The sequence below is a fragment of the Nannospalax galili genome, unplaced genomic scaffold, assembly GCF_000622305.1.
Source record: "Nannospalax galili isolate Female #2095 unplaced genomic scaffold, S.galili_v1.0 scaffold1055, whole genome shotgun sequence".
NCBI lineage: Eukaryota > Metazoa > Chordata > Mammalia > Rodentia > Spalacidae > Nannospalax > Nannospalax galili.
In genome coordinates, this window is record NW_008337140.1 from 305,832 (window position 1) to 332,122 (window position 26,291).

Below are 26,291 nucleotides of genomic sequence, written 5' to 3' on the forward strand. Positions count from 1 at the left end.
AGAGACAGTGTGCTCCCCAAAGATTGAGACAGTGTGCTCCCCAAAGACTGAGACAGTGTGTGCCCCAAAGACAGAGACAGTGTGCTCCCCAAAGACAGAGACAGTGTGCTCCCCAAAGATTGAGACAGTGTGCTCCCCAAAGACTGAGACAGTGTGTGCCCCAAAGACAGAGACAGTGTGCTCCCCAAAGACTGAGACAGTGTGCTCCCCAAAAGACAGAATCAGCAGCTGAGGAAAATAATTTTGTCTAGCATCCAACTCAAGATTCCTAAGGAGAAGTTAAAATCCATTTCTACCCAACTGCAATGCTGCAATAAAAATATGTATGTGTATAGATGTGTACAGATGTACACACACACACACACACACACACAAAAAAAAAACAAAAAAAAAAAACAAAACAAAATCCAGTCTGTCTTGTGGCTGCTATCTTTGGAAATAAAGATGTGTAACTGAATGGTTCAAATAGATAATTTAAATTTCAATAGACTATCTTGGCTACAGCCTTTGATCGCTGGTTAATTTAACTGGTAAGCAATGTCTCACAAGAACAACACAGTCGTGCATCATTTATAGATGAATTTTCAATTCCTTTTAGGAGCTGCTCGCCCATCCCCCTGCTAGCCTTACCCAGTTAATTTTGAACAACGCTATTTTTCTGCTCCATTACCCCTTCCAGCCCGCCTCTCAAGTGTAATTAAGCTATGCATTTCAGCAGATGAATTGTACCTGTGAATGCACTAGAATCACACAGCACTACCTGGGGGCCAACTGATGATAGACGTTCTTTTTTCTTTAAAAAATTAAAAAAATTTTTTCTCAGAGTTGAAAGTTAGGATTATAAACGTTTCTTCCTCAATCATTCTCCTGGATAAGCCATCAGAGTGAGTCAACTTTAAAAACAAAGCCCTGTGTTCCCAAGGCTGGGAGCCTCTGCATAGCCAGGGGCTATGTCACACTCACTGGGTCTTCTCCCAAAGATAGGAGGTGATTCTCTGGTCATCTGTGCTCTTGCTGCCATCCAGGGTTGTACTGTCCACAGGCAGGGTCAGCTCTTTGTCCGGGCCTGCATCTGCCTGAGGGGGCTTGTTGTTCTCTAGGACACAAGAGACACGGCCATCAAAAGCGACAGCCCTGGGAGACCCACAGGGCATCTGTTCTGGTAGCCACTGGAACTCTGGCCCTTAGCTCAGAGCATTATAAGATGAGTGGGAGAGATGGGCGCCATCAGGGGACTCAATGAAGAAAGGACTGCCAGGTAATTCTGAAAGCAGCACGTGCAGCACAATGAAGCTAGGGCACCGTGCTCTATTTGAAATCTAACACAGTAGGGTGAGAAGGATAGGACACTGCTTTCCAGACCAAGTGGGTTCTACATTGGTAGGACTTGAGATGGTGGAGGGTCTATCTCCAAGGCCGAGACAAAGGCACAGTACTAGCCAAGGGAAGGGCACAAGATGAGGCTTGGAAGTCTTTTCCTGGCTATGCAAGAAAGCACAAGGCAAATGGGTAAAAGAAGTTGTTCTCGGGCTCTGTGGAATGGAGCCTTCACTTCTATCCTCCTAGGGCTCAGAAAAACCCTCCTCTCTGGAGCCCAGGGTTAAAGGTACCAGCCCTTGGAAAAGCCTGACCCCCAAGGACGGCTCTTACCAGGCTGTACAATCACAGTCACTTGAGCAGTGGCCTGCTGTCCTATTGTGTCAGTCACTGTGAGCTGGTAGGTATAGTCTCCTTCTTGCATTGCAGAAAGCTGCAGCGTTGGTGTTCTGACACCCTAACAAGTAGAAATCACGCATGGAAGAACGGATTCCCAGAATCATAACACCCCACCACAATTCCTACTCCCACAGATGTGGTTTAGCCAGTTTTCTAAACCTAAGTTGGAACTGGACTATCACCTCCCAGTCCAGTATAATGAATGACCATTGAATTGGACAGCATGGAATATTGTGCTAATAAGAATTCATACCAGGCATTGTGGCACTCTGGAGGCAGAGGCAGGTGGATCTCTGTGAGTTTGAGGTCAGACTGGTCTTCATAGTGAGACCTTATCTCAAAACATATATACATACAGATTCCTAATAGCAGGGAAACCTAACAGAATACATGAACTAAAGCTAGGTAGAACATGGACCTTAGGTTAGGCCTCAAATCTGGAAATACAGAATACTGAGAATCAGAAGGAACATTATAAGTAATGGGAAGCAAACTTCCAATGTAGGAGCTTCCTATAAAAAAAAAATGGGTAAAAAACAGGCAGCCTGTGGCTGAATCCAGCTTGCAGGCATTTTGTTCGGCCTTCAGTACTGAATAGTTGGAAATTTTCACACGAAAGTCTCCATTTCTAGCTGCTCTTAAACAGCAGGGTGTTAGAATCCTGGGTCCATATTTTCACATGGCAACAGCCAGCAGGACCCGGAGAACAAAGAACGCCTCTCTAGGATCTAACTGTTCCTGTTTACCATGGCCCCATCCAGTTTTATTTATGTGACCTGTCTGGTAGCAGATCTAGTCCACTTAAAAATTCCTGGAGAGAAGATACCTTGCAGCCAATCTACTCCAACGGGCTGATGAAGACTCACCATGGTGGCACAGAAGTAATTTACTTTCTGAAATTTAGAGCTCCCATTTCTCTATCCAATTTCTCGATACTACAAGTTTCAGATAATCTGTTAATCAGAGGCCCCTAAAACTTTCTGGATTTTTTTTTTGAGGATTTTTAAGTCTAAGTACACAAATATGACTTTGGTAATTATAATGGGACAGAAATAAACATTGGGTGTGTGACCTACTAGAGCAGCTGTGTCCTGAGTACGAGCATTCCCTCCTACCTGCATCTCCACCACCTTCCCTTTGCTGCTTGGGCTGAGTGACCACTCATAGCTGGTGATGCCATGATCGTCAGTACTCTGGTTCCCGAAGAGGGTGATGGAGTTCTGAGGTAGGGTGATCACTTGGTTGGGGCCTGCGTTGGCCACAGGGGGGTAATCCACAGCTTTGTTCACTGTCAAGCTTGCAGTGGTAGAATTGGTAGCTCCATCGGAGTCCACAACAGTCAAGCTATTGGTAGAAAGGAGTGCAACAGAGGATGTGTTTAAGGGAAGAGGAACAGAACTAGACGATATCAAGGAAAAGCAACAGCAAGGTGGCAGGAAGGCCTACTCCTACTCGTTCCTGTTGGAAAGGCAGAGTGATGCCAGACTGAGGCACTGACTAAGGGTTTACCATGTGCCAGGGAACATTCTAAGTGCTTCGGCTTTCAATGAACCTACATAAAGGTTCCGTAAAGTGCAATCTTCATACTGTTCCATACATCACATATGACAAGACTGAGAGGAAAATAGAGAAATAAGTGACTTGCCCAAGGTCACACAGCCTGACAGTGATGGCCTCAGGATTTGTAATCCAGTCTGTTCTGTGGCTGAATGTACCTATGTGCCAAAGCCTTTCGAGTGGTGTTTAACACAGCCCTCCAACAACCATGAAAAGTAGGTATCAATTCCAAAGCCCAGAAGCCCCTTTCTTCTTTCCTTACCTTCTTTTTATTTTAGACAAAGACCCATTATGTAGCCCTGGCTGGCCTACAATTCACTATGTAGATGCAGCTGGCCCTAAATTCATAGAAGAAATCCCCGTTTCTGCCTCTCCAGCTCTAATATTAAAGGTGTGTGTCACCACATATAGCTCTTTCTCTCTCTCTGTCTCTCTTTCTTTCTTTCTTTTTCTTTCTTTCTCTCTCTTTTTCTTTCTCTCTGCCTTTTAAAAATATTTATTTATTTATTTATTTATATTTTGGTCTTTTTGAAGCAGGGTCTCCCTGTGGCCCCAGCTGTCCTGGAACTCACTATGTAGACCAGGCTGGCCTTGAACTCACAGAGATCCGCCTGCCTCTGCCTCCCAAGTGCTGGGACTACAGGCGTGTGCCACCATGCCCGGCTTATTTATTATTTTTATTTTATGTGTATGAGTGTTATGTCTGCATGTAGGTAAGTGCACCTGTGTCGTGCAATGCCCATGGAGGCTCAGAAGAGGCTGTTGGATCCCTTTGAACTGGAATTATGGACAGTTGTTAGGTGCCATGTGGGTGCTGGGATTCAAACCCAGGTGTTCTGCAAGAACAGTCAATGTTCTTAACCGCTGAACCATCTCTCCAGTCCCTGTCTGTCTTTCTTAAGGTAGGGTATTGCTATGTAGCCTAGGCTGGTGTGCCTTGAATGCATGATCCTCCTGTCTTAGCCTCCCCAGTTCTGGAATCACAGGCATGCACTACCACGTCCAGATCAGAAACTCATACTTTTGTTTGTTTATTTGAGATAGGGTATCCCTGCACCCCCAACTGGCCTGGAACTCGTTATGTAAACCAGGGTGTCCTTGATCTCACAGAGCTGTCTGCCTCTACCTTTTTATTTTAGACAGAGACCCATTATGTAGCCCTGGCTGGTCTACAATTCACTATGTAGATGCAGCTGGCCCTAAATTCATAGAAGAAATCCCCGTTTCTGCCTCTCCAGCTCTAATATTAAAGGTGTGTGTCACCACATATAGCTTTCTCTCTTTCTTTCTTTTTCTTTCTTTCTTTCTTTCTTTCTTTCTTTCTTTCTTTCTTTCTTTCTTTCTTTCTTTCTTTCTCTCTTTCTCTCTCTCTTTCTCTCTTTCTGAGTGCTGGGATCAAAGGCGTGTGCCACCATGTCTGGCCAGAATCCCATTCTTAAGGACAATCCCTGGCCTCCCTTCCTCCAGAGCTGAAAGACAGCACACTAGTCTGTATAGCAGGCTGTCCACCATTGTCCTGTTTCAGCTGTGTATACAAGAATGGACAAGGACATCCTGGGCACAAAGCTCTGGGCCAGACTAGCAAGGCAGGAGCTCAAGATGGAAATGAATTCTCCTACGCAACATGCCCACAGTTTGTGCCAGTGAGAAACAGGATTTGAAAGGGGAAAAATGTTCTTTTCTAGGAGCAGGCTTTTACCTAAGTGATGCCTTCCAGCTGAACAGCCTAAAGCTTCTTATGCCACCTCAAAATGTGAGCACAAGCAAGCAAGGAAGCTTGGGATCCTTCCATGTTGCTGACAGAAAAAGGAAAAGCACAGAAAAAGACATGTGGTATGTTTAAATCACACCACCAGCCTCAAAGTGAGACATCTGTGGGGCTTCCTGCCACAATCTCACCTTTTACCTTTCGTCTGAGGGGGATCTGTGGTTTTATAGCCATTAGGGAAAAAAGCATAGAAACTTGGACACATGAACATGTACAAATCAGCAAATATTGAGAAAGGAAAACTACCGATATTCTGCCTCTTTTCCCAGTTTCCCTGTCCCCCGCCCCCACCGGTTTGTTATTGTTAATACACCTCACTTGCCACTTGTATCAGACAGAATTAAGCTCAACACATGGTCACTGCCCACTGTTCTGGCTTTCACCTGGAATGGTCCCTGGCATGCCTTCAGAGATCCTAGAGCCAGAGGGCAGATGACTACAGGGCTGAGGGGAGGCTAATGCCATGGGAAGGCAGGAGTGAGAAGACAAATGAACATTGGAAAGGCCCTAATGCTAATCAACTCCATTTCCATCATCTCGCAGATTTAAAAAAGAGAGAGAGCTAGGGGGAAAAGCATCATTCTTTGTCTCTGTTCATGCAGAAAACAATAGATTGGCACTGTGGTTAGAGTCTGAAGTTAGAGTACTGTGTAACCTTGGGAAAATTACTGAACTTCTTTGTGCCAAACTTTTCTAAGGTATAAAATAGGGCTGGAGAGATAGTTCAGCAGTTAAGAACACTGGCTTCTCTTGTAGAGGACACGGGTTTGGTTCCCAGCATCCACATGTCAGATAACAACTGTTCATAACTCTGGTTCCAGGGGATCTATGGGTATGGGTGATCTTACACACACACACACACACACACACACACACACAAAGAACTTATATGTAGCTGGGCGTGGTGGCACACACCTGTAGTCCCAGCACTTCGGAGGCAGAGGCAGGCAGATCTCTGTGAGTTCAAGGCCAGCCTGAATACATAGTGAGTTCCAGGACAGCTGGGGCTACAGGGAGACCCTGTTTAAAAAAAAAAAAAAAAAACAACTTATATGTATAAATACTTACAAAGGGGTGAAGTAGAATGAACCCTGACTTGAGGATGAAGAAATCAGCTTTTGATTTCTAGCTATGTGACCTTAGACCAGTTACTAAATAAAAGTCAGTTCATTTCTTTGGGAACAGTATCATCTACATAGTACTCATTATACTATATTCTAACATAAATTATGCAAATACCTCTAGTGTACTAAGTGAGACATTTGTGGGGCTTCCTGCTATAATCTCACCTTTTACCTTCAGCCTAAAAGCCTTATTAAACACATTCTAAATGTTAATGCTAATTCCCCAAAGGACTTTCTTCAAATCAAAGTCCCCAAATGTCCCAATACAGAATGACTCTATAAATCATCTTCAGACTACTAGTGAAAAGTAAAGATACCCTAAACTAAGGAAGCATTTCCCAAAGAGAAAAGGCAATAGGAGGAAAGGAAACTTCTAAATTTTGCCCGAGAGGAGGTGAAAGAAGATGAGTTTTTCCCCTTCATGACATAAATCCTGGAAGACACCCAGGGATTTTCCAGGCAAGGCTTTGAGAAGGATGGACTGTGGTAGGTCCCACTCTGCAGACACTGTGGCCTAAGAAGTCAACGGTCTTATAGTCAGTCACTACATGGCTACATTCTCTACCAACCCAAGGTGAATTGATATTTTCTGAGTTATTCTTACAAGGTTAACTTGAGGCCGAATCCTAATTTACCTGAAGGTGTAGTTTCCAGGGACGAGCTTACTTAGTTTTAATATGGCTGTATCTTCAGAAATCTTCTCTTCCCTCAGCGGCCCCTTGAGCTCCTCCCAGTGGTACTGGACAATTTTATCATCATCAGTGCTTTCTGGACCACAAAGAACCTTGCATTACAACATGAGAATTCTGGATCTCAGCACTTCTCCAGTTCACACAAACCAAAACAACCACTCAGAGATCTCAAGCTAGGAAAACATGAAATTAATGGCTCTTTCACCAAAGTGTTTCTTCCACAGGAATACTGGGTCATTTGGCTTCTGTATGAATATTCCACTGTCATTTCTTAGGGACTGTAACATAGGAAATCTTGAGCTAAAATGCTACTGCATGAAAAAGAGAAAAATCAATCATTCTTAAATACATAAAAAGATATTCAAACCTCAGTGAAAAGAAATGCAAATTAAAACAACTTCTGAGATCTAATTTTTAACCTGTAACATTGATATTTAAAAACTTTCACTGGGGCCAGGTGTAGGGGCACAAGCCTTTAGCCTCAGTACTCCAGAGACAGAGGCAGTGGATCTCTGTAAGTTCAGAGCCAGCCAGAGCTATATAGCAACATTCAATGTAGCCAGGGCTATATAGTGAGACTCTGTCTCAAACAAAGTTTCACAGGGGCTGGCTCAATGGTTAAGAGCTAAGAGCAGTGGCTACTCTCTCAGAAAACCTGGGTTCAGTTCTCAGTACCTATATGGCAGCTAACAACTGCCCATAACTCCAGTTCCAGGAGATCTGATGCCCTCCTCTGGCCTCCATGGGTATTGCATGCATGTGGCACACTTACACACATGCAGGCAAAACATACATATAAAATAAAGATAAATAAATTTTTAAAAATTAAGTTTCAGAGGGCTGGAGAGATGGCTTAGCAGTTAAGAGCACTGACTGTTCTTGTAAAGGACCCGGGTTTGATTCCCAACACCCACATGGAGGCTATAAACCGCTCTTAACTCCAGTTCCAGGGAAATGCAAAGCCTTCTTCTGACCTCCATGGCATAGCATGACACGGTGCACTCACATACATGCAGGCAATACACTCATACACATGAAATAATGATAATAAATTTTTTTTTGGTCTTTTTTGAGACAGGGTCTCCTTGTAGCCCCAGCTGTCCTGGAACTCACTATGTAGACCAGGCTGGCCTTGAACTCACAAAGATCCACCTGCCCTGCCTCCCAAGTGCTGGTATTAAAGGCATGCACCACCACGCCCAGCAGGGATACTAAAATATTTTTTAAAAATTAAGTTTAGACCAGCAAGATGGCTTAGCAAGTAAAAGTGCTTCCTGCCAAGCCTGACAACCTGAGTTCAATTCCCAGAGCCCACATAGCGGAAGAAGAGAACCATTCCTGTAAGTTGTCTTCTGACCTCCACTGAGGTGCCATGGTGTGTACACCCCACACAAACACACAAAATAAGTAAATGCAATAAAAAAAATTGTTTTAAGTTTCACAACATGTATTGTAAATGTATGGAGAAAAAAGGGCCCTCACATCAGTCTGGTGGAAGCACAAACTGACACAGCTCAGCAGTTCTTCCTGTGGCTCTCTTTAAGTCCCGCCCGATTTTCAGAAGGATTCAGAAAAGCGTAGTCTCTCCTTTCCTTCTTCATAGTCTCTTCCTAAGCATGCTTTCCCTAATGCTTTGGGCTGCCCCAGCATCTTGTATCTCTTTACATTTCTCTAAAGTTTCCTTCTCCCCACCATGTGGTTGCTAGTCTGCCCCGTGTCTGACCTCCATGCTGGCTCTAAACCTGCATGGCTTCATGGCCTTTTCCCTTTTCTCCTCCATTCTCCTCCTCCTGGCAGCTGGTGAGATTTCCACCTTGCCTGCCTTGAGGATTTTTCTTTAAATTCTAATAAAATTACCCTAAAGCTTGGAAGGAAGGAAGAAAGGGAGGGAGGGAGGGATGGAGGAAGGAAGGGATAGAGCTCATTGCTCCGTAACAAGTACTTTGACAACATTTCCCTTTGCTCCTGCAATTCTTCTAAAAATTTATTTTACATATAAACTTCCATGTGCATTAAAAATCATTTTGACAAGATTATTTATGGTAACATTGCTTATAACTGAAAAATAATAAAAGTAATCTAAATGGTCACCAAGAGACTGTAAACAAGTATACATTAATACAATAACATATATGCATATAATAGAACGCTCTGAATCTTCTAAAGGCAGAACAGGCATTTCATGTACTGTTTAAATAAAAAATTCCACATATAGAAACAAGCTTCGTCTATAAATGACAGTGTAAGTAATCTGTTATTTGTGTAAACAAGGGGGATAATTACTATATGTGTGCTTTCTTACATCTGCCTAACAGATCTCTGGGAAGATACATGAGATAATAATGCCACTGATTGGAGGAAACAGGCAGGTAGCTGGAGACAGGGTGGCATCATGCTTTTCTCTGCACATCTTCATATATTTTTCTACTTTGACCTATTCAGAGCTATAAAGTAGTCAAGTAAAACAAACAAAACCAATAAAGTAACACGTTCTATCTGAGCCTCTTCTGACACTGCCCCTGATGGGCTTCTTCCCATTCTCTACCTCTGTGACCTGCTGCTCTTGCCAGAACCATCAACATGAAATGCTTAAGCTTTCTAGAATGTCCTTTGCCAAAGCAGTGACCTCTGCCACAAGGCATGTCACCACCAAGACTGGTAGAGTAATGGCAGCTGAATGGATCTCAAAGCCTAACAACACTCTTGAAAGGACAGTACTGAAACCACCTGAGTATGTTTGAGTTTAGATTTGTTTGTTCTGTTTTGTTTTTGCAGCACTGGGGATTAAACCTCAATCTTTTGCATTCTAGGCAAACACTGGACCATTAGGTACAACCAAAGCTCCAGAAACCTCCTGAAATTCATAGCCAGAATTAAGAACAAAGACCCAGAAATTCTTTCCTGCCACATATCAGGTGACACTGATCTGAAGAATGACATGCAATGAACCTCTCCAGGAGGCTGACAACAACCTTGCTACAGTGATGGCTGAGCACTCCTAGGCCAGGTCTCTCTTAACTTATCTAGGCAAGAACTTGGTTTCTACAAGCAAGAAAGGAAACACCATCTAAGCAAATCTGAAAATCAGCCAGTTTCAACTAAAGTAATTCTAAATATGTGCACAATCCTACTTTCTCTAATGCTACTTGGAATAAAACACACAGGATTTAAATGTAGCCTGACTGATTAGTTCCTAATCAGCCACTTCAGATGGTAAGAAGTAAAAAGGCTGGCCTAGGGGCTGGAGAGATGGCTCAGCAGTTAAGAGCATTGGCTGCTCTAGCAGAGGACCTGGGTTTGGTTCCCAGAACCCATAAGGTGGCTGACAACTGTCCATAACTCCAGTTCTCAGGGATCTGATGCCATCTTCTGGCCTCTTCAGGCATCACATGCATGTGGTGAACTTACATATATGCAAGCAAAACATTCATACACATAAAATAAAAATAATAAAGCATTTTTTTAAAAAACTGTCAGAATACAGATATAGCTGGCCCCAAATCTGCCAGAATGCACATGGATGCCCTTCTACAACGCCACTTAGATAGGTACTCACGGCTTCCATCAATGATGGTGGAGGTGGTTGGCAGTGAGATCACCTGGAACTGGGGTGACACAATAGCAATGGGAGGCCGATTCTTACGGGGCTCTGTAAGAAAGTGACCCCCAAAGAAAGGGAAACATAAATTATAGTTGGAATAGGCCACATCTGGGCAGATTACAAATTCATTTCCAATACAAAATTGAATGAAGAATTATCAGATAGGAAAGTAGCAAGATCAGGTTGTCATTCTCACATCAGACACTTGGTCAGGGCTCTTCCAAACCTGATCATTCCTTGGACCATGCAGAAACAGTACTGCTAACTGTGGTCTAGATTGGTCAGGAACTCACAATCCTCTAATCCCAGACTCCTGAGGGTACTCTTTTGTGTCAGTGCATGGTTTGCTCTCAAACTTCTTTCAAATGTCTCCCAAAATGCAACACAAGAAACTTTGCTATTGTTCTATGATATACCAACGTTGGCTCATTTTAAAAGAGTGACAGGATGGAATTTGTTTCCATTGTGAGAGAACGTGGTGTTTCAGTGAGGAAGTCTGTAGTCTCTGGAGAGAGATCAGAAATCACTGGTCACCAGGCTGCTCTCCTTCTGCTTCTCCTGAATGTCTGCAAGACCTGAATGTCTCTCAGCTCTCTTCCCACTTGGAGAAGTGGGTTTCTGGTAGACAGGTCATTGCTCAGGCCTCACAGTACTATCGACCTGTGACTATTGGTTCCCTACTCAACCCAGCATTGGAGCTAGAACACTTGGAACAAATATGTACTTTGCTACTATAATCTTTTACTACACTGAAGTAGGAACTGCCCAATAAATACAATTATCCCCCCACTTAAAAAAAATAGGAATTAAAAACTTGAAGTCAGCTGGGCATGGTAATGCACACCTTTAATCTCAGCACTCAGCGGCAGAGGCAGGCGATATCTGTGAGAGCTATGAGAGGCCAGCCTGATCTACAGAGCAAGTTCCAGGACAGCTGAGGGGAGATGCTGTCTCAAAAAGGCCAAAACAATAACAAGGGAGTCCGGGTGCTGCACGAGGTGGGCGCACAGGGATCTTGCAGTGGCTGCAGAGCGGCTATGGGGCCGCCAGGCCTCTGGCAAGGCACAGCTCAAGCACCGGCTTAGAGCCAGGATTGAAGGTCCAAGATGGATGATCAGGATCCTGGGGGCATTAGCCCCCTTCAACAAATGGTGGCCTCAGGGGCTGGGGCTGTGGTCACCTCTCTATGACACCCCTGGTTGTGGTGGTCTGCCTGCAGTCTCAGAGGCTTTCAGTTCCCAGCAAGCTAACACCTCCCTCAAGATTCTGGAATCTCTCCTATACCAAATCACCCTCCCCTCTACAATCCCCAGGGAAATGCCTCCTTTACTGCAATGGTGTCTTGGAGCCCCTGTATCTGTGTCCAAATGGTCCTCTCTGTGGTACGTGGTTTCAAGATCCTACCCGCTTCACCTGCAACCATGGACGCCTTTGTGAAAATTGTGAGGCATGAGGGTACCAGGATCCCGTGGAGTGGCCTCCCATCCACCTTAGTGATGATTGTACCAGCCACCACCATCTACTTCACTGCCTATGACCAGCTCAAGGACTTCCTATGTGGTCGAATCCTGACCTCTGACCTCTACAAACCCATGGTGTTTGGTGCCCTGGCCCACGTGGGCACTGTGACAGTGATCAGCCCCCTGGAGCTTGTGAGGACCAAGCTGCAGGCTCAGCACATGTCATACCGGGAGCTAGCCACCTGTGTTCAAGCTTCAGTGGCTCATGCTTGAACAGCTGATGCTTACTGTGGCTGGGCTGGGGTCCCACAGCCCTTTGAGATATGCCCTTCTGAGCTCTGTATTGGTTCAACTATGAACTGGTGGAGAGCTGGCTGAATGGGCTGAGACCAAAAGACCAGACATCGGTGGGTATCAGCTTTGTGGCTGGTGGCATCTCAGGAACGGGTGGCTGCCACCCTCACTCTAACCTTTGATGTGGTAAAGACACAGCAGCAGGTCTCACTGGGAGCTGTGGAGACTGTTAAGAGTGAAGCCCTGGAGAGTTGACTCCACCTGGTTCTTGCTTCAAAGAATCAGGGCTGAATCAGGCACCAAAGGACTCTGCAGGTTTCCTCCCAAGGATCATCAAGGCTGCTCCCTTGTGTGCCATCATGATCAATACTTATGAGTTTGGCAAAAGCTTTTTCCAGAGGCTCAACCAGGAACAGCCTCTGAGCCACTGAAAGGCGAGGAGCCACGCAGCATAGTGGGAGCAGGAGACTGAGCCAAGTGCCTTTCCCTCCCAATGCGGTCACCAGGCTGCCATCACAGTTTGATTCCTGCTGTTCCCTTTCCCCCCAGATCACCACTTCCAAGTTCAAGACCAAATCTGACAACTGCCCCTTCTTTGTATTCCCTTTGTGTTTATTGTAGCTTGGTCCAGAGGAATCAAGATCCTGGGGCCAAGTTGTCTGCCCAGCCCTGTTCATTCCCTGTCTAAAGATGATGATTTCTGTGCAAAACAAAAAACAAACAAACAAACAAACAAAAAACAGTAACAAAAAACCCCTGAAGTCAAATCTCCTCCTTAGGAATCCTGCAGAGGGAGAGACACATCTGGGGCTGCAGACTCACCAGGCTTCACTGTCACATTCACATAGCCTTCTCCATGGGCGTTCTGACCATCTACAATCACCTTGAATTCATACAGGCCTGGAGTCAGCTGAAGAGGTAAGACAAGATTTTTTAGACAACTGCAAAGAGCAGAAATTGTATTTAACACAACAGAGTATAAAGAGCTTTCCTATCCTGAATCTTGCACTCTTTTCTTGCCCTATTTTCAAAGTGGAAAAAAGTAAAGTAGCTAAAGAGATTAAAGAATGAGTTAAACTAATAAGAAACATCGCTTTTACTGTGACTCTTATTACTAGCTGCCTCCAGAACAGGAAGAGGGATTTTAATCTCTCTATACTCCCATTTTCTTCTCAGAGGAATATTAAGGGCCCAACCATCCTACTTTACAGTTATGAAATTAAAATAACATCTCTTCGAAAGTCTTATTAAAAAACCAAATAGTTAAGTTTCTAAATATTTTCTCCTTCCCATTTCCACTAACTGGATACATACAAAGTAAAGAGGGGAACACATAAAACACCCACTGTCTCACTACCCTAACATGCCAGTGCCCCATATTTTTCCCTGTAATCCTTGACGACATTTAAAAAATTCCTGTATTCAGCTCATCTATGCAAAAACTCATTTCTTAAGAACTAATCATATACACATCACTAACCTAAGCTTGGCGTCTGGAGGTGAGCAAGGTAAGATCCCCACCTTCAAGGAGCTCAAATTACTTCTTACTGTTCTTTCTTCTATTCATTTAGCATGAATAATATAGTCTCTTTAACATTCATTCATTTCATGACTACAGAACAGCACATGAATAAATGTGTCATAGTTCACGTAAACATTCCACATTGTTGGATACTTGGGTTGCTTCCAAAATTTTCCAGCTATGACTAGTGCTATAATGAACATCTTGGAGGAAAATAAAAGTTTTCTTTCTTTTACCTTCTTTGGGTAAATACTAGTCGACCACAGCAGCATTGCTGGCCACTTTCTCCTCATAATGCTCTTCTCCTGGGGCTTTCCCCGCCTTACCTTTGCGATTTCCTTCCATTTCATCTACCTTCCATCTTTTTTAAAAAAATTTGTTTATTAGGCGTGGTGGCACACACCTGTAGTCCCAGCATGTGGGAGGCAGAGGCAGGCAGATCTCTGTGAGTTCAAGGCCAGCCTGGACTACATAGTGAGTTCCAGGACAGCTGGGGCTACAGGGAGATCCTGTCTCAAAAAGACCAAAAAAAAAATTGTTTATTATTTTATGTGTATGCGTGTATTGCCTGCATGTAGGTAAGTGCACCCATGTCGTGCAATGACCTCGTCAGAAGAGGCTGTCGGATCCCCTGGGACTGAGTTACGCACAGTTGTTAGCTGCCATGTGGGTGCTGGGATTCGAACCTGGATCTTCTGCAAGAACAACCAGTGTTCTTAACTGCTGAGCCATCTCTCCAGCCCCTACCTTCCATTTTTTTAAACAACTGTGTGCCCCTGGATCCCAACCTCTTCACATACTCTCTCTTAGCTATGACTACAGCTTCAGTTTTAGGCAGATGTACAAATTTATCTCTTGAGCCAAACTTTTCTCCTGGTTTCTAGTACTTTCCCCCAGATGCTAATGGGACAAATTCACTTAAATGTCTTGTAGGTACCTGAAATCACTCTACCAAAAATGTGTGAATCATCTGCCAATCTCCTTCAAACTTGTGTTTCCTTCTGTGCTTGTCATTTAATTTACCTGAGTCTTATTTTATTTATTTATTTATTTATTTATTTATTTATTTATTTATTTATTTATTTTTGGTCTCCCTGTAGCCCCAGCTGGCCTGGGACTCACTATATAGACCACGCTGGCCTTGAACTCACAGAGATCTGCCTGCCTCTGGGAATAAGGCATGTGCCGCCATGCCTAGCTCCAGAAGTTTATTTTCTAAACAGCTCAGACTGGTTTCAATGACTTTGAACCTTTGATATTCCTGCCTCTGCTTCCTAAGTGCTAGAGCTATAGGCATGTGTTATGATGCTTGGTTTTTTATTCAGTGCTGGGGATCAAACCCAGGACTTGATGCTTGGTAGACAAACACTGCCAATTGAGGGATATCCCCAGCACCACAAATTTAAGTGTCCCAGCTACGCATGGTGGCACACACTTTTAACATACAAGTAAGTGCACCCATGTCATGCAATGCCCATGGAGGACAGAAGAGGCTGTCAGATCCCCTGGAACTGGAGTTACAGACAGTTGTTAGCGGCCATGTGAGTGCTATGATTCGAACCCGGGTCTTCTGCAAGAAAAGTCAGTGTTATTAACCACTGAACCATCTCTCCAGCCCCCTTATTTTATTTATTTTTTAAAATTTCATGTGTATGAGTGTTTTGCCTGCATGTACAGAAGTGCACCATGTGTGTACAACACCCACAGAGGTCAGAAGGCAGCATCAGAGCTCCTGGAACTGGAGTTAAGAATGGGTCTTAGTGCACTGGAGAGTAGGCTCAGCAGTTAAGAATACTTGATGTTCTTGCAGAAGACCCAGGTTTAAATCCCAGCACCCACATGGCAGCTAACAACTGTCCGTAACTCCAGTTCCAGGGGATCCATCAGCCTCTCTGTCCTCTCAGGGCATTGCACGACACGGGTGCACTTACCTACATGCAGGCAATACACGCATACACATAAAATAAAAATAATAAATAAAATATTTTAAAAAAGAATGGGTATTAGCCAACATGTGGGTGCTGGGAAACTAAACCCAGTTCCTCTGGAAAAGCAGTAAGTGGTCTTAACCACTGAGTCATCTCTCCAGCCCCAAGAGTCTAATTTCAATTAATTGATTAATTGGTTGATTAATTAATTAATTAATTAATTTTGGTCTTTTTGAGATGGGGTCTCCCTGTAGCCCCAGTTGGCCTGGAACTCATTATGTAGACCAAGCTGGCCTTGAACTCACAGAGATCCACCTGCCTCTGCCTCCCAAGTGCTGGGATTAAAGGGGTGCGCCACCACGCCAAGTCAAGAGTCTAATCTTAAAAGCTAGAATTTTCCCAGAGGTCTTTTCCCCAATACCCTCATTCAGTTTCTCAGATTTGCCCCCATCCATACTGCCAGCACCTGGGTTCTTCATCCCCTTATCAGAGTAGTTATTAAAGCACGGGCTTAAAGATGGAAGGTTCTAGATCCAACTTGCCATTTAATGGCTTTATGAACTCTGGCCAAGACACTTTCTTTTTTAAAATTTTTTAGTTTTTTTTTTTTTTTTTTTATTTGTAAAACAGATGTTAGTAGCTATGTATTGGAATGTTTGAAAATAAAAGAAATAACTAAGTAAAACAATTAGCAATGTGTCTAGTACATGGTCTGGGTTCAATAGGTGGCTTTTCATTTTAATTCTATTTCAGTGGTTTTATTCAGAATAATATCATTTCCTACCTAAATTTGTCAACAGATTCGTCTTTGGTCTGCCCATGTTGAGTCTTATCTCTGCCAATCTGTGGAGAGGGCAATCTTTCTAACCTGAAAATCTAAACATGTCTTTTGAAGGCTTTGCACTCTCTGGATAAGACTCAAAGATAAGGCCAACAAGATAACTCAGCAGATAAAGGCACTTTGCTGTTAAGCCTGAAGACCACACGTGCACCACGACACACATGCACACCGTGACATACACACACACAAATAAAAATAAATGAAAAGATTCAAAGACATGCAAAAGTTCTGCTCCACATAGCCTTTCAACTCTGCAATTTATTTATGCCACTGCTCTTCACGTCTCGGGGAGCCAGTCAGGGTGACGTTCCTTTCTCTACATCTTCACTTCATCAAGCTCTGGCCCAGTGCTACTTTTGCTAGGGTCGTCTCCCTCCACCCTTTACCCAGGAAGTCAGGCACCTTCCATGACCCAAGTAGGCAGACCAAGAAATCTAAGCCCCAGGGCTTCAGTGACCTCCTTTACTGACCGCCTAGCTTCTGTTATAATTCCCTGCTTCCTGTCGGTGTCACCTAGACTCTACTGTCCTTGAACATTAAGATTATGATTAATTCACTGGGTAATCCCAAGTGGCTGCCAATGTGCAACGAATAGCTGCTGAATGCTGGACCAAAGGACATGAACATTTTTATTGCTTATGACTACTCTGAATCCTTGGGGACTGAGCCAGTATACACAGTCATGTGGCCACAAATAACCTAGCTATCTCCCATATTCTAAAGTCCTTATGTCACCTTGCAAAGCTGTTTAGTGTGTATTTCCAGCCATCGCTACCATGCTGGCAGAGTCTTCTCACCAGAAATGAGAATTTGAGAATCATATACCAAACAAACACTGGATGTCAGCCAGTTAGACTTTTGAAGGAGTCACTTCTGAAAAAGTGTTTCCAACTTAAGTGTGGACAGGAAATTCTGTACTTCCCATTTAAGAAAATCAACAACCCCTCTACTTTAGCCCTGTAAGAGAAGGAAGGCAAATTCACCTTGGAGAGTTTCAGGATCTGGGAATGTTTCCTTTCCATTTCTCCACTGTAGTCTCTGGGATGAGTAATCAGCTGCCAGGCGTAGGTGTAGGTTTCTCCTATAGGAGGGCAGTTAGAAAATCATGAAAACACGCACCTACACACAAAAGGCTGCCAATAACAAATCGTTTCTAAAGCCTGCCAATAACAAACTTCCTTTAAATCTCAACAAAGCCTTAGTTTTTAAGATTGAATCCAAAAGCCTGGAGGGAAGCCAAGCATCCCCTGAAGGTGGATGCTGACTCAGCACCGCTCAGTCTCCTTCTCTCAAGAGTGTTCATTCAGACCCAAACTTGCCCTGGGTCAATGCTCCCTAAAAAAAATCCCAGGTTGTTCATGGGGTGCCCTCGCTGAAAACATATACCCTACCAACCTTGACAGATGAACATTAGGAACAAAGGCCATTTTCTTACAAAACTTCTTTTGCAACAAAGAATAGCAATGACTTCTAAATAACATGGTTCAAAAATAGCTTTCTACAGAGTGCTAACAATGCTCTCACTGAGGTCATCACAGCCTGGTGAGTTAAAAGAGCCACTTCATTCCTGCTGAGCTAAATAACACACTGCAGAAGATGGTAGGGCATGGCCCCTTTAAAACAGGCCCCACCGAAATTAATTAAGATCAAATGAAGCATTAAATGATCCTCATTTGCAACTTAGATGGTATCACAGGGTAGTACAAAGGTAGACTCCGGTTATCTAAATGGCATCCCTCCCCAGGAAAAGTGATCTTAAATTTGGGGGGGTAGAGCAAAATGCATTTCTAGCTAAGGAATGGTGGAATTTGGTAGATGGTTTAGTTTAGGTCACTACTCAAAAGTGAGAAGAAAAAAAGTCTTAAGTGCTTAGCAAGGCATAATTATCTTTTTATTTCATGAGCCCCAATGTTGAACTTAGCACACAGAACCTAATCACCCCTCCCTCAAATCAAAGACCAGATTTTATTTTATAAGCCTTCCTCCGCCAAACTATATTATTTTGGCCTGTTGTTAGCCCAGCTGCTCTCACAAATGCATGAGCAAAAGTCAGGTCAGAGAAAAGGCAGGAAACAGTGACAGAGTCAGGACTCCACTAAGAGACAATTCTTTCAAGTAGAGTTAAAACAATTTTTTTTCAGGGCAGGAGCACTGGCAGCTCTTTGCAGAGGATCAGGGTGGGGTTCAGTTCCCAGCACCCACATGGTAGTTAACAGCAGCCTTTAACTCCAGTTCCAGGGGATCTGACGCCCTCTTCTGGCCTCTGTAAGCAACAGGCACGCACCTGGTAGAAGGTTTAGTTTAGGTTACTAATTAAAAGTGAGACTTAACACAGATGCAAGTAAAATACACACATAAAATAAAAAAATAAAATCTTTAAAAATTTTTTTCCTTACAGAAAACACATACTAGTTTGGGAACTGATAATTTTATCATATCAAAGGCTAGCAACAAATTTCCCCAAAAGGACACCATTCCTAGGTCAGAAGAGCTCAAGAAATGGATTATGCCTTACAGGCAGAAATTTGCCCATGTGTAGAAACAGCCAAGTATATCAGTATCTGTTAGAGAGAATGGTCTAGGGCAAGTGTTTTGAAGCCAGATGTTCTGACAATACAGGGATCCTAGTCGGCTGCCAAAAGGCGGGAAAGGATTCTAATATGCGGAGGGAGTCCTGCTTCAGTGGCCCCAACTTTTAGAAGTTTGAAATCACCTACTTCATGGATCTGATTAAGGCTAAAGAACTTGGGGAGGGGAGAGTTTGAAAAGAATTTGTTCTGAACTGATTGCTTTTGAGTGCTGATCTGTAATATGATAGTAACTCAGAAAAATGTAAATGCAAATACAGGATAAAAAAATACAGCAGAGCCCCCACATAGCTTTCACAAAAGGGCAAAAGTGGAAGAAATCATTGCTTAAAGAAGCTCTTTCCTCACCTTTATCTTTTTTTTTTTAATGAGTGTATTGCCTTAGTATGTGTTAAGTGCAACTGTGTTGTTGTGCAAAGCCCACAGAGTGTCAGAAGGTGGTGTCAGATCCCCTGAACTGGAGTTACAGACAGTTGTCAGCAGCCATGTGGGTGCTGAGTATTGAACCTAGGTCCTCTGCAAGAGCAGTCAGTGCTCTTAACTGCTGAGTCATCTCTCCAGCCCCTCTCACCTCTATCTTAAAGGGTCACTAAATTCATTTGAACCTAGCACCCAAGAAGAAAGGAATGAACTGGTAAGAACTAGTCTCTTTAAGAGCAGAAATACAGAACAGAACAGGGATTCAGGTTCTGGAAAAGTGTTTTTGCTAGACGCTAACATTAAGAATATTGAATTGGGGTCGGAGAGGACCTTGTGGAAGACCCAGACTTGGTTCCCAGCACCATCATGGTGGCTAACAACCACCTGCAACTCCAGTTCCCTGGGATCTGATACTCTTTGCAGGCACTACACACATGTGGTGCTTATTTATATGCAGGCAAAACCCTCATATACATAAAATAAAAATAAACAAATAAAAAAAATTTAACATAAAATGGAAAGGCCAGTTCTGAAACAGGTAACAGCATTCTACTTGATCAACCTTTTTGTTAGATTATTTTTGAGACAGGATCTCCCTGTAGCCCCAGTTGGCCTGGAACTCATTATGTAGACCAGGCTGGCCTAGATTTCACAGAGATCCGCCTGCCTCTGCCTCCCAAGTGCTGGGATTAAAGATGTGCAGCACCATTCCTGGCTTTTGATCAGCCTTTTAATAAGAATTCCATAAACCCAACCAATCACTTTCTAATGCTTAACTCATAGATTATGTTTGTGTTTATGAGTCAAATTTTGTATATTATTATAAACTAAAAAGATGAAAAGGATGCTCACATCACAAAAGTTCTAAACAGTGAATTTATCACCAACTCATTTATATAGCTTATAAATTTTGTATGTCACATTGAAACTTGTACTTTCTTTTTATTTAAAAAAATTTTTGCCTGGCATGGCAGCACACGCCTTTAATCCCAGCACTTGGGAGGCAGAGACAGGTGGATCTCTGTGAGTTCAAGGCTAGCCTGGTCTACATAGTGAGTTTCAGACCAGCTGGGATTACAAGGAGACCGTGTCTCAAAAAAGACTCTCCCCCAAATTTTATTATATTTAATTAATTTACTTGAGAGGGGGCTGGTTCTATTCCTGGAGAATAGAACTCAAGTCACGTTTGATGGCAAGTGACTTTACCTGCTGAGTCATCTCACCAGCCCTGACTTTAAGTCACAAATCTACATTAGCAGTAGTCTTGAACAACTTCAAGTTCTACATCTCTCTCTCTTTTTTTTATTTTATGTATATGAGTGTTATGCCTACATATATGTAGGTACAGCCATGTCGTCCATTGGATCCCCTGCAACTGGAGTTACGGACAGCTGTTGGCTGCTGTGTGGGTGCTGAGATTCAAACCAGGGTCTTCTGCAAGAACAGCCAGTATTCTTAACTGCCGAGCCATCTCTCCAGTCCTGAAAAGTCTACATCTCTTATTTACTAGCTTTTTTAGACAAAATAAACAGATTAATCTGAGTCTTGGTTCCTTCCTTTTTCTTTTATTTTCTTCCCTGTCCTTTAAAAAAGTTTTTTTTTTTCAATACTGGGGACTAAATCCATCCCCAGTATTAAATGGATATAATACAAGCTAATAGAAAAGGCACTAGTGAGCACTAACTACATGCTAGGCACTGAACTAGGTCATTTATTTATTTATTTTTATTTTTATGAATGTTTTGCTTGCATGTATATAAGTGTACCACATGTGTGGAGGCCAGAAAAAGGTGTCAGATCCCCTGGAACTGGGGTTATAGATGGTTGTTAGCCTTCACATGGGTGCTGGGAATCAAACCTGGGTCCTCAGGAAGAGCAGTCAGTGCTCTTAACCACTGAGCCTTCTCTCCAGCCCTAAACTAGGTCATTTATATATTATCACATTTTGCCCTTTAAAGTAACCTTGAGTAAAGTAACCTAAAGTAGGAATTATTATTCCTATTTTTACTAAGAAATAGAAAGGTAGAAGTAATTTGCTTAAAATAATTCAGATAATAACTGACTGAGCTAGGATCAGAACCCAGGCTTGACATCAAAGCTCACAGTCATTTCCTGGGCTCCAGGTACAGCTCAGTGGCAGAGCACTTGTCTAGCACATGTGAGACCCTGGGTCCCCTCATCAGCACTGTTTAAAAACTGAGCCTACAATCTCAAATTATATAGTATATTGCCTTTTGTATCACTTGAGTATTAATATGTACATATGTTATAGTCTATCTTCACAGGGCAATTGTAAAAAGTAAATAAACTGAGGTTTGTCGGCATCAAAGTGAACCCAAATGTTACCCTCAAGGGACATTTTACCTTCTTCTGGTTCTGGGAGAACATATGCGTATAGCTGGACTTCATTCTTAGGCAGGGTGATCTGAACACTCTTTCCGGCAGACACCACCAGTTCCTTTACAACTGGAGACAAAGTAAATATACCAGATAAGAAACAGACCCTGATTGTTTTTTCTCTCCTTCCTTTGTGATGAAAATCAAACTCTTCTCCTGAGTTGTCCTCAGCTACTACCCTCACCTGCTAATTACTTGTCTACTGTCCAATTCCCTCTGGTTTGATTCTGCATCCACATTTCCATTGAAAAGGGTGTCTCGCGGTCATCAGTGGGCTGCTCCTTAGCATATCTAACACATGTGTCTCAATCCCCGCCTGTCATGGTGGTGGCATCCATTCTTGCTGACTGTCTCCATCTTAAAGCATTTCACTAAATGACACCAGATTATTCTATATGTGCTCGGACTTCTTCCCCACAGCACTTTACTGCAGTCTATCCCCAGACCTGCTCTACATGCTACTTTCCAAAGAGTTCAAATTCTGTTTCAATGACCACCTTTATCAGAAAAATAACTTTTTTTTTTTTTTTGGTCTTTTTGAGGCAGGGTCTCCCTGTAGCTCCAGCTGTCCTGGAACTCACAATGTAGACGAGGCTGGCCTTGAACCCACAGAGCCCCCCCTGCCTCTGCCTCCCGAGTGCTGGGATTAAAGGCGTGACCACCACGCCCAGTGACAAATAACTTTTTCTTTTTAATAAGACACATAAATATCAAAGGCAAAGGCCAATCACAGGTCCACCTTTCCTTTTCAATCGCTACAACTAATGACTCACTATCACAACAGGACTATTCCAATATTCTTAACTGTTCCTCCACCTATGGCCTCTCTCCACTCCAATCCATTCTGTCTTCCTATAACATGGAACATGATTAGTCTTTCTAAAACACCTGCACTGTTACTCTCCCATTTGAGACTCTTGACTCCCCCACCACATTTACAACCACACTCCTAACCTGGCATAAGGGAATCACCATCATCTGATCTCACCGAATCACTTTTCCCACCCAATTCTGCCTCTAGTTACTTTCATGTTCCCTCTCGTGCACCACAGAAGCCATGACACCTCTGTGAGGCACATGGAGACTTTGCTGCAACTATTTCCTCACTGGGATGTTTGCTTTTCCTTTCCAGGAGATTTCTGCAGACCATTTCAGTTCAAAACGGATCCACTTCTTGAGCCACTGGGGCATCTCTGGAACTCCCAAGTCAGCACATTGCTCTTCCACTATTGGCCAGCCATCCCTTTACTGTCAGCTTCTCCATGTTGGCATTATTGGTATTTTGTAGCAAGTTAAGTGTTGTTTGGGTTGGGGGGAGCCTGTCCTGACTGCTGTTAAGATGGTTTAACAACCAAAAACATTTCTGACCATTGAGAACCACTGATTCAGTCTAATTCCTCTGATAATAATTGTTCACCTGATTTGAGGCCTCAACTCAAGCAAACAATAGGCTGGTCGATTAATATTGCAAGACTGGGGGGTGAAAAGGGCTTCTGAGACAAATATGAAACTTGAGATTTATCTGTCTCTGCTAGGGAACATTGCACTTAGAGAAAAATGAAACCATCCTTTATGGAACCTACAGTCTGTGGCTGCCTCAGGAGATGGAATAAGAGCTCTTTGATGTAACTTTCAGGAAAAAAAGAGAAAACATTATACTCAGAGGAAGTACATTGGGCCAAAAGAAGAAAAAAAAGCTAGTTGATACAGTACAAGCCAAGCCCTTCACAATTATACAGAGAATGACAGGAATTCTATCTGAATACAGAAATCACTTTGGTGTTTGAGGACCAAAACTCTTTAAGTCATGTTTGACTACCACCAAAAGAGACCATAAAAAACTAAAAATTGGCAAAAATTTCTGCTCACTGGTTTTGCTTCATCTCAGTGTTTGCAGGATTAACCATTAACCATGGATTAACTGTTTCCACCTAATACCTTAGCACTGTACTCATAAAACATATTTGTTAAGGCAAAGCTCTAGGTATAAATTTCCTTTCTATGGGCTGTTCTTTTTAGAAAGAGCTGTTTAGAAGTTGCTGTTTTTACAAAATGCTCTAAAAATCAGATAGGCAAATGCCTGACCTACAACCAGGTTTTTGGAAAGCAAACTATCTCTTTCTTCCCAACAGCCTCTGTTTGCTTGATTCCTTGAACATCACTCAGCTGAATCTTCTGCATTTTTTATTTAGGTATTTTTGTTTGTTTTGTTTTGATTTGTTTGAAATGGTCTCATGTACTCTAGGCTGGTCTCACCCTCACTACATAGCAGAGGATGATCTTGAACTCCTGATCTTCCTGTACCTACTCCCAAGTGCTGGGACTACAGGTATACACCACCACACCTGGAAAATCTTGTGCCTTTAGTCAAATAGAATCTAAGAATATGTACCTCATAAAGCCCCACAGACTACTAAGAAAGGGATCTAGAGCTTCAGATCCTATAATTACAGGGGTACGGACAGATTATTTTATCCCTAACATGCCTCCTCTGTTCTCTCCTCTAAATGGAACACTTTGATCAAATGCTCCATTTTCCACCCTATTTCCAAGGGCAGGAGAAGAAGGCCTCACCTGGGGGTGGTGCTGAGGTGCTCTGGAAAGAGGCCTGGGGTGTGGGGGTGGCAGATCTGTAGGAGGGAGCCACTGGAAGAGAGTTATCAGTTTGGTTCTCAGTGCTTTTTATTTGCTGAGTGCTTGACGTAGGAATGGGATCCTTTGATGTTTCAGGATGGGCTGACACATTCTCTGGCGAACTAGGAATCTCTGCAGCAAGATCAGTGGCTATGGGGCTGGAAACTGTAACTGCTTTGTGGACCTAAAGAAATGCAAAAGATTAATTGAAACAGGCAAAAGTTACAGTTTCACAGGTCATGTCTCATGAAACCATAGCACATTAAACTATTTCTTAAAAGTGAAAAAATGTGCCCAGTGTAGTAGCACACACCTTTAATCCTAGTACTCAGGAACTCAGGAGCAGAGGCGGGAGGCTCTCTGTGAGATTGAAGCCAGCCTAGTCTACATAGTGAGTTCCAGGTAACCTGGGGCAACTGGGAGACCCCATCTCAAAAAAAAAAAAAAAAGTGCAAAAATGTCAAAAATATTAAGGAAGTAATATGACTACTGAAATTAAAATAGAGTTAAAATGTTTGTGATAGGGGCCAGAGAGATGACCCAGCCTCTAACACTGACTGCTTTTGCAGAGGACCCAGGTTCAGTACCCAGCACCCACATGGTGGTTCACAATTATCTATAACTCCAGTTCTAAGGGATCCAAGCCCCTCCTCTGGCCTCCATGGGCACCAGGCACACACATGGTGCATATACATACATATATACATACATACATACATACATACATACATACAGGCAAGATATTTATACACATAAAATGAAAATGAATAAATCTTGAATTTTTGTTAGATAATATTTCAGTGGTAAAACATCTTGGCATGTGCAAGGCCATGGGTTTAACCCCTAGAATCATAAATTTAAAACTAAAAGTAATATAGGGGTTGGAGAGATGGCTCAGCAGTTAAGGACCCTGGTTGTTCTTGTAGGAGACTGGGGTTTGAATCCCAACACCCACATGGCGACTAATAACCATCTGTAACTCCAGTTCCAGGGGATCTGATGCCCTCTTCTGTCTTCTGTTGGTACTGCACAATATAAGTGCACTTACGCACATGCAGGCATAATACTCATACACATAAAATAAAAATAAATTCAAAAAACCCAAAAGAAGCCAGGTGTGGTGGCGCACGCCTTTAATCCCAGCACTCGGGAGGCAGAGGCAGGTGGATCTCTGTGAGTTTGAGGCCAGCCTGGTCTCCATAGCGAATCCAGGCCAGCTAGGGCTACAGGGAGACCCTGTCTCAAAAAGACCAAAAAACAAACAAACAAAAAACACCCAAAAGTAATATAAATCTTCTGGAGTTTTGTTTTTTTTTTTACATACAAAAAAGTTTCTTTATTTGGGAATGGTGGCTCACACCTAATTCCAGCATTTGTGAAGTTGAGGCAAAAGGATTGCCAAGAGTTTGAGGTCATTTTGGACCACACAGTGAGTTTGAGGCCAGCCTGGGTTACAGAATGAGACCCTGTCTCAAAAGACAAAAAAATAAAAAAGTTTTCCTTAAAAACAAAATAACCATCCCTGTCACTGTCCACTGTGTTGTCAGCACCCTCATCCATTCCCCCCTGTCTGCCCTTCTGGTGAATCTAGTCAGCCAGAGGTCCCTGTTCCAGGAGGGTCAGCTGTTCCTCATCTACGGCAATCCATTGTCAGTATTCCTTTGGATAGAATTGGGGTCTGCTGTTCATTTTTCCTGTAGTATGTTGGGTTACTGTCTGGAAGAGTGGAAGAGCATCCTAGCCAACAAC

The 26,291-nt window shown here is 43.0% G+C and overlaps 1 protein-coding gene and 1 pseudogene across 2 annotated transcripts in view; one reads left to right on the forward strand and one right to left on the reverse strand.

Moving 5' to 3' along the window:
* Positions 1-26,291, reverse strand: part of Kiaa0319l (KIAA0319 like) — a 116,287-nt gene that overhangs the window by 17,451 nt on the left and 72,545 nt on the right. For both annotated transcript variants that reach the window (XM_008832108.2, XM_029563121.1), the window contains exons 4-12: positions 24,483-24,726; positions 21,876-21,977; positions 17,487-17,584; positions 13,035-13,122; positions 10,414-10,506; positions 6,801-6,933; positions 2,832-3,060; positions 1,651-1,774; positions 964-1,096 (exon numbers count right to left, since the gene is read on the reverse strand). In XM_008832108.2, the coding sequence (XP_008830330.1) occupies positions 964-1,096; positions 1,651-1,774; positions 2,832-3,060; positions 6,801-6,933; positions 10,414-10,506; positions 13,035-13,122; positions 17,487-17,584; positions 21,876-21,977; positions 24,483-24,726 (1,244 nt within the window). The remainder of the gene's footprint in view (positions 1-963; positions 1,097-1,650; positions 1,775-2,831; positions 3,061-6,800; positions 6,934-10,413; positions 10,507-13,034; positions 13,123-17,486; positions 17,585-21,875; positions 21,978-24,482; positions 24,727-26,291) is intronic.
* On the forward strand, positions 11,544-12,694 carry LOC103733327 (annotated as a pseudogene).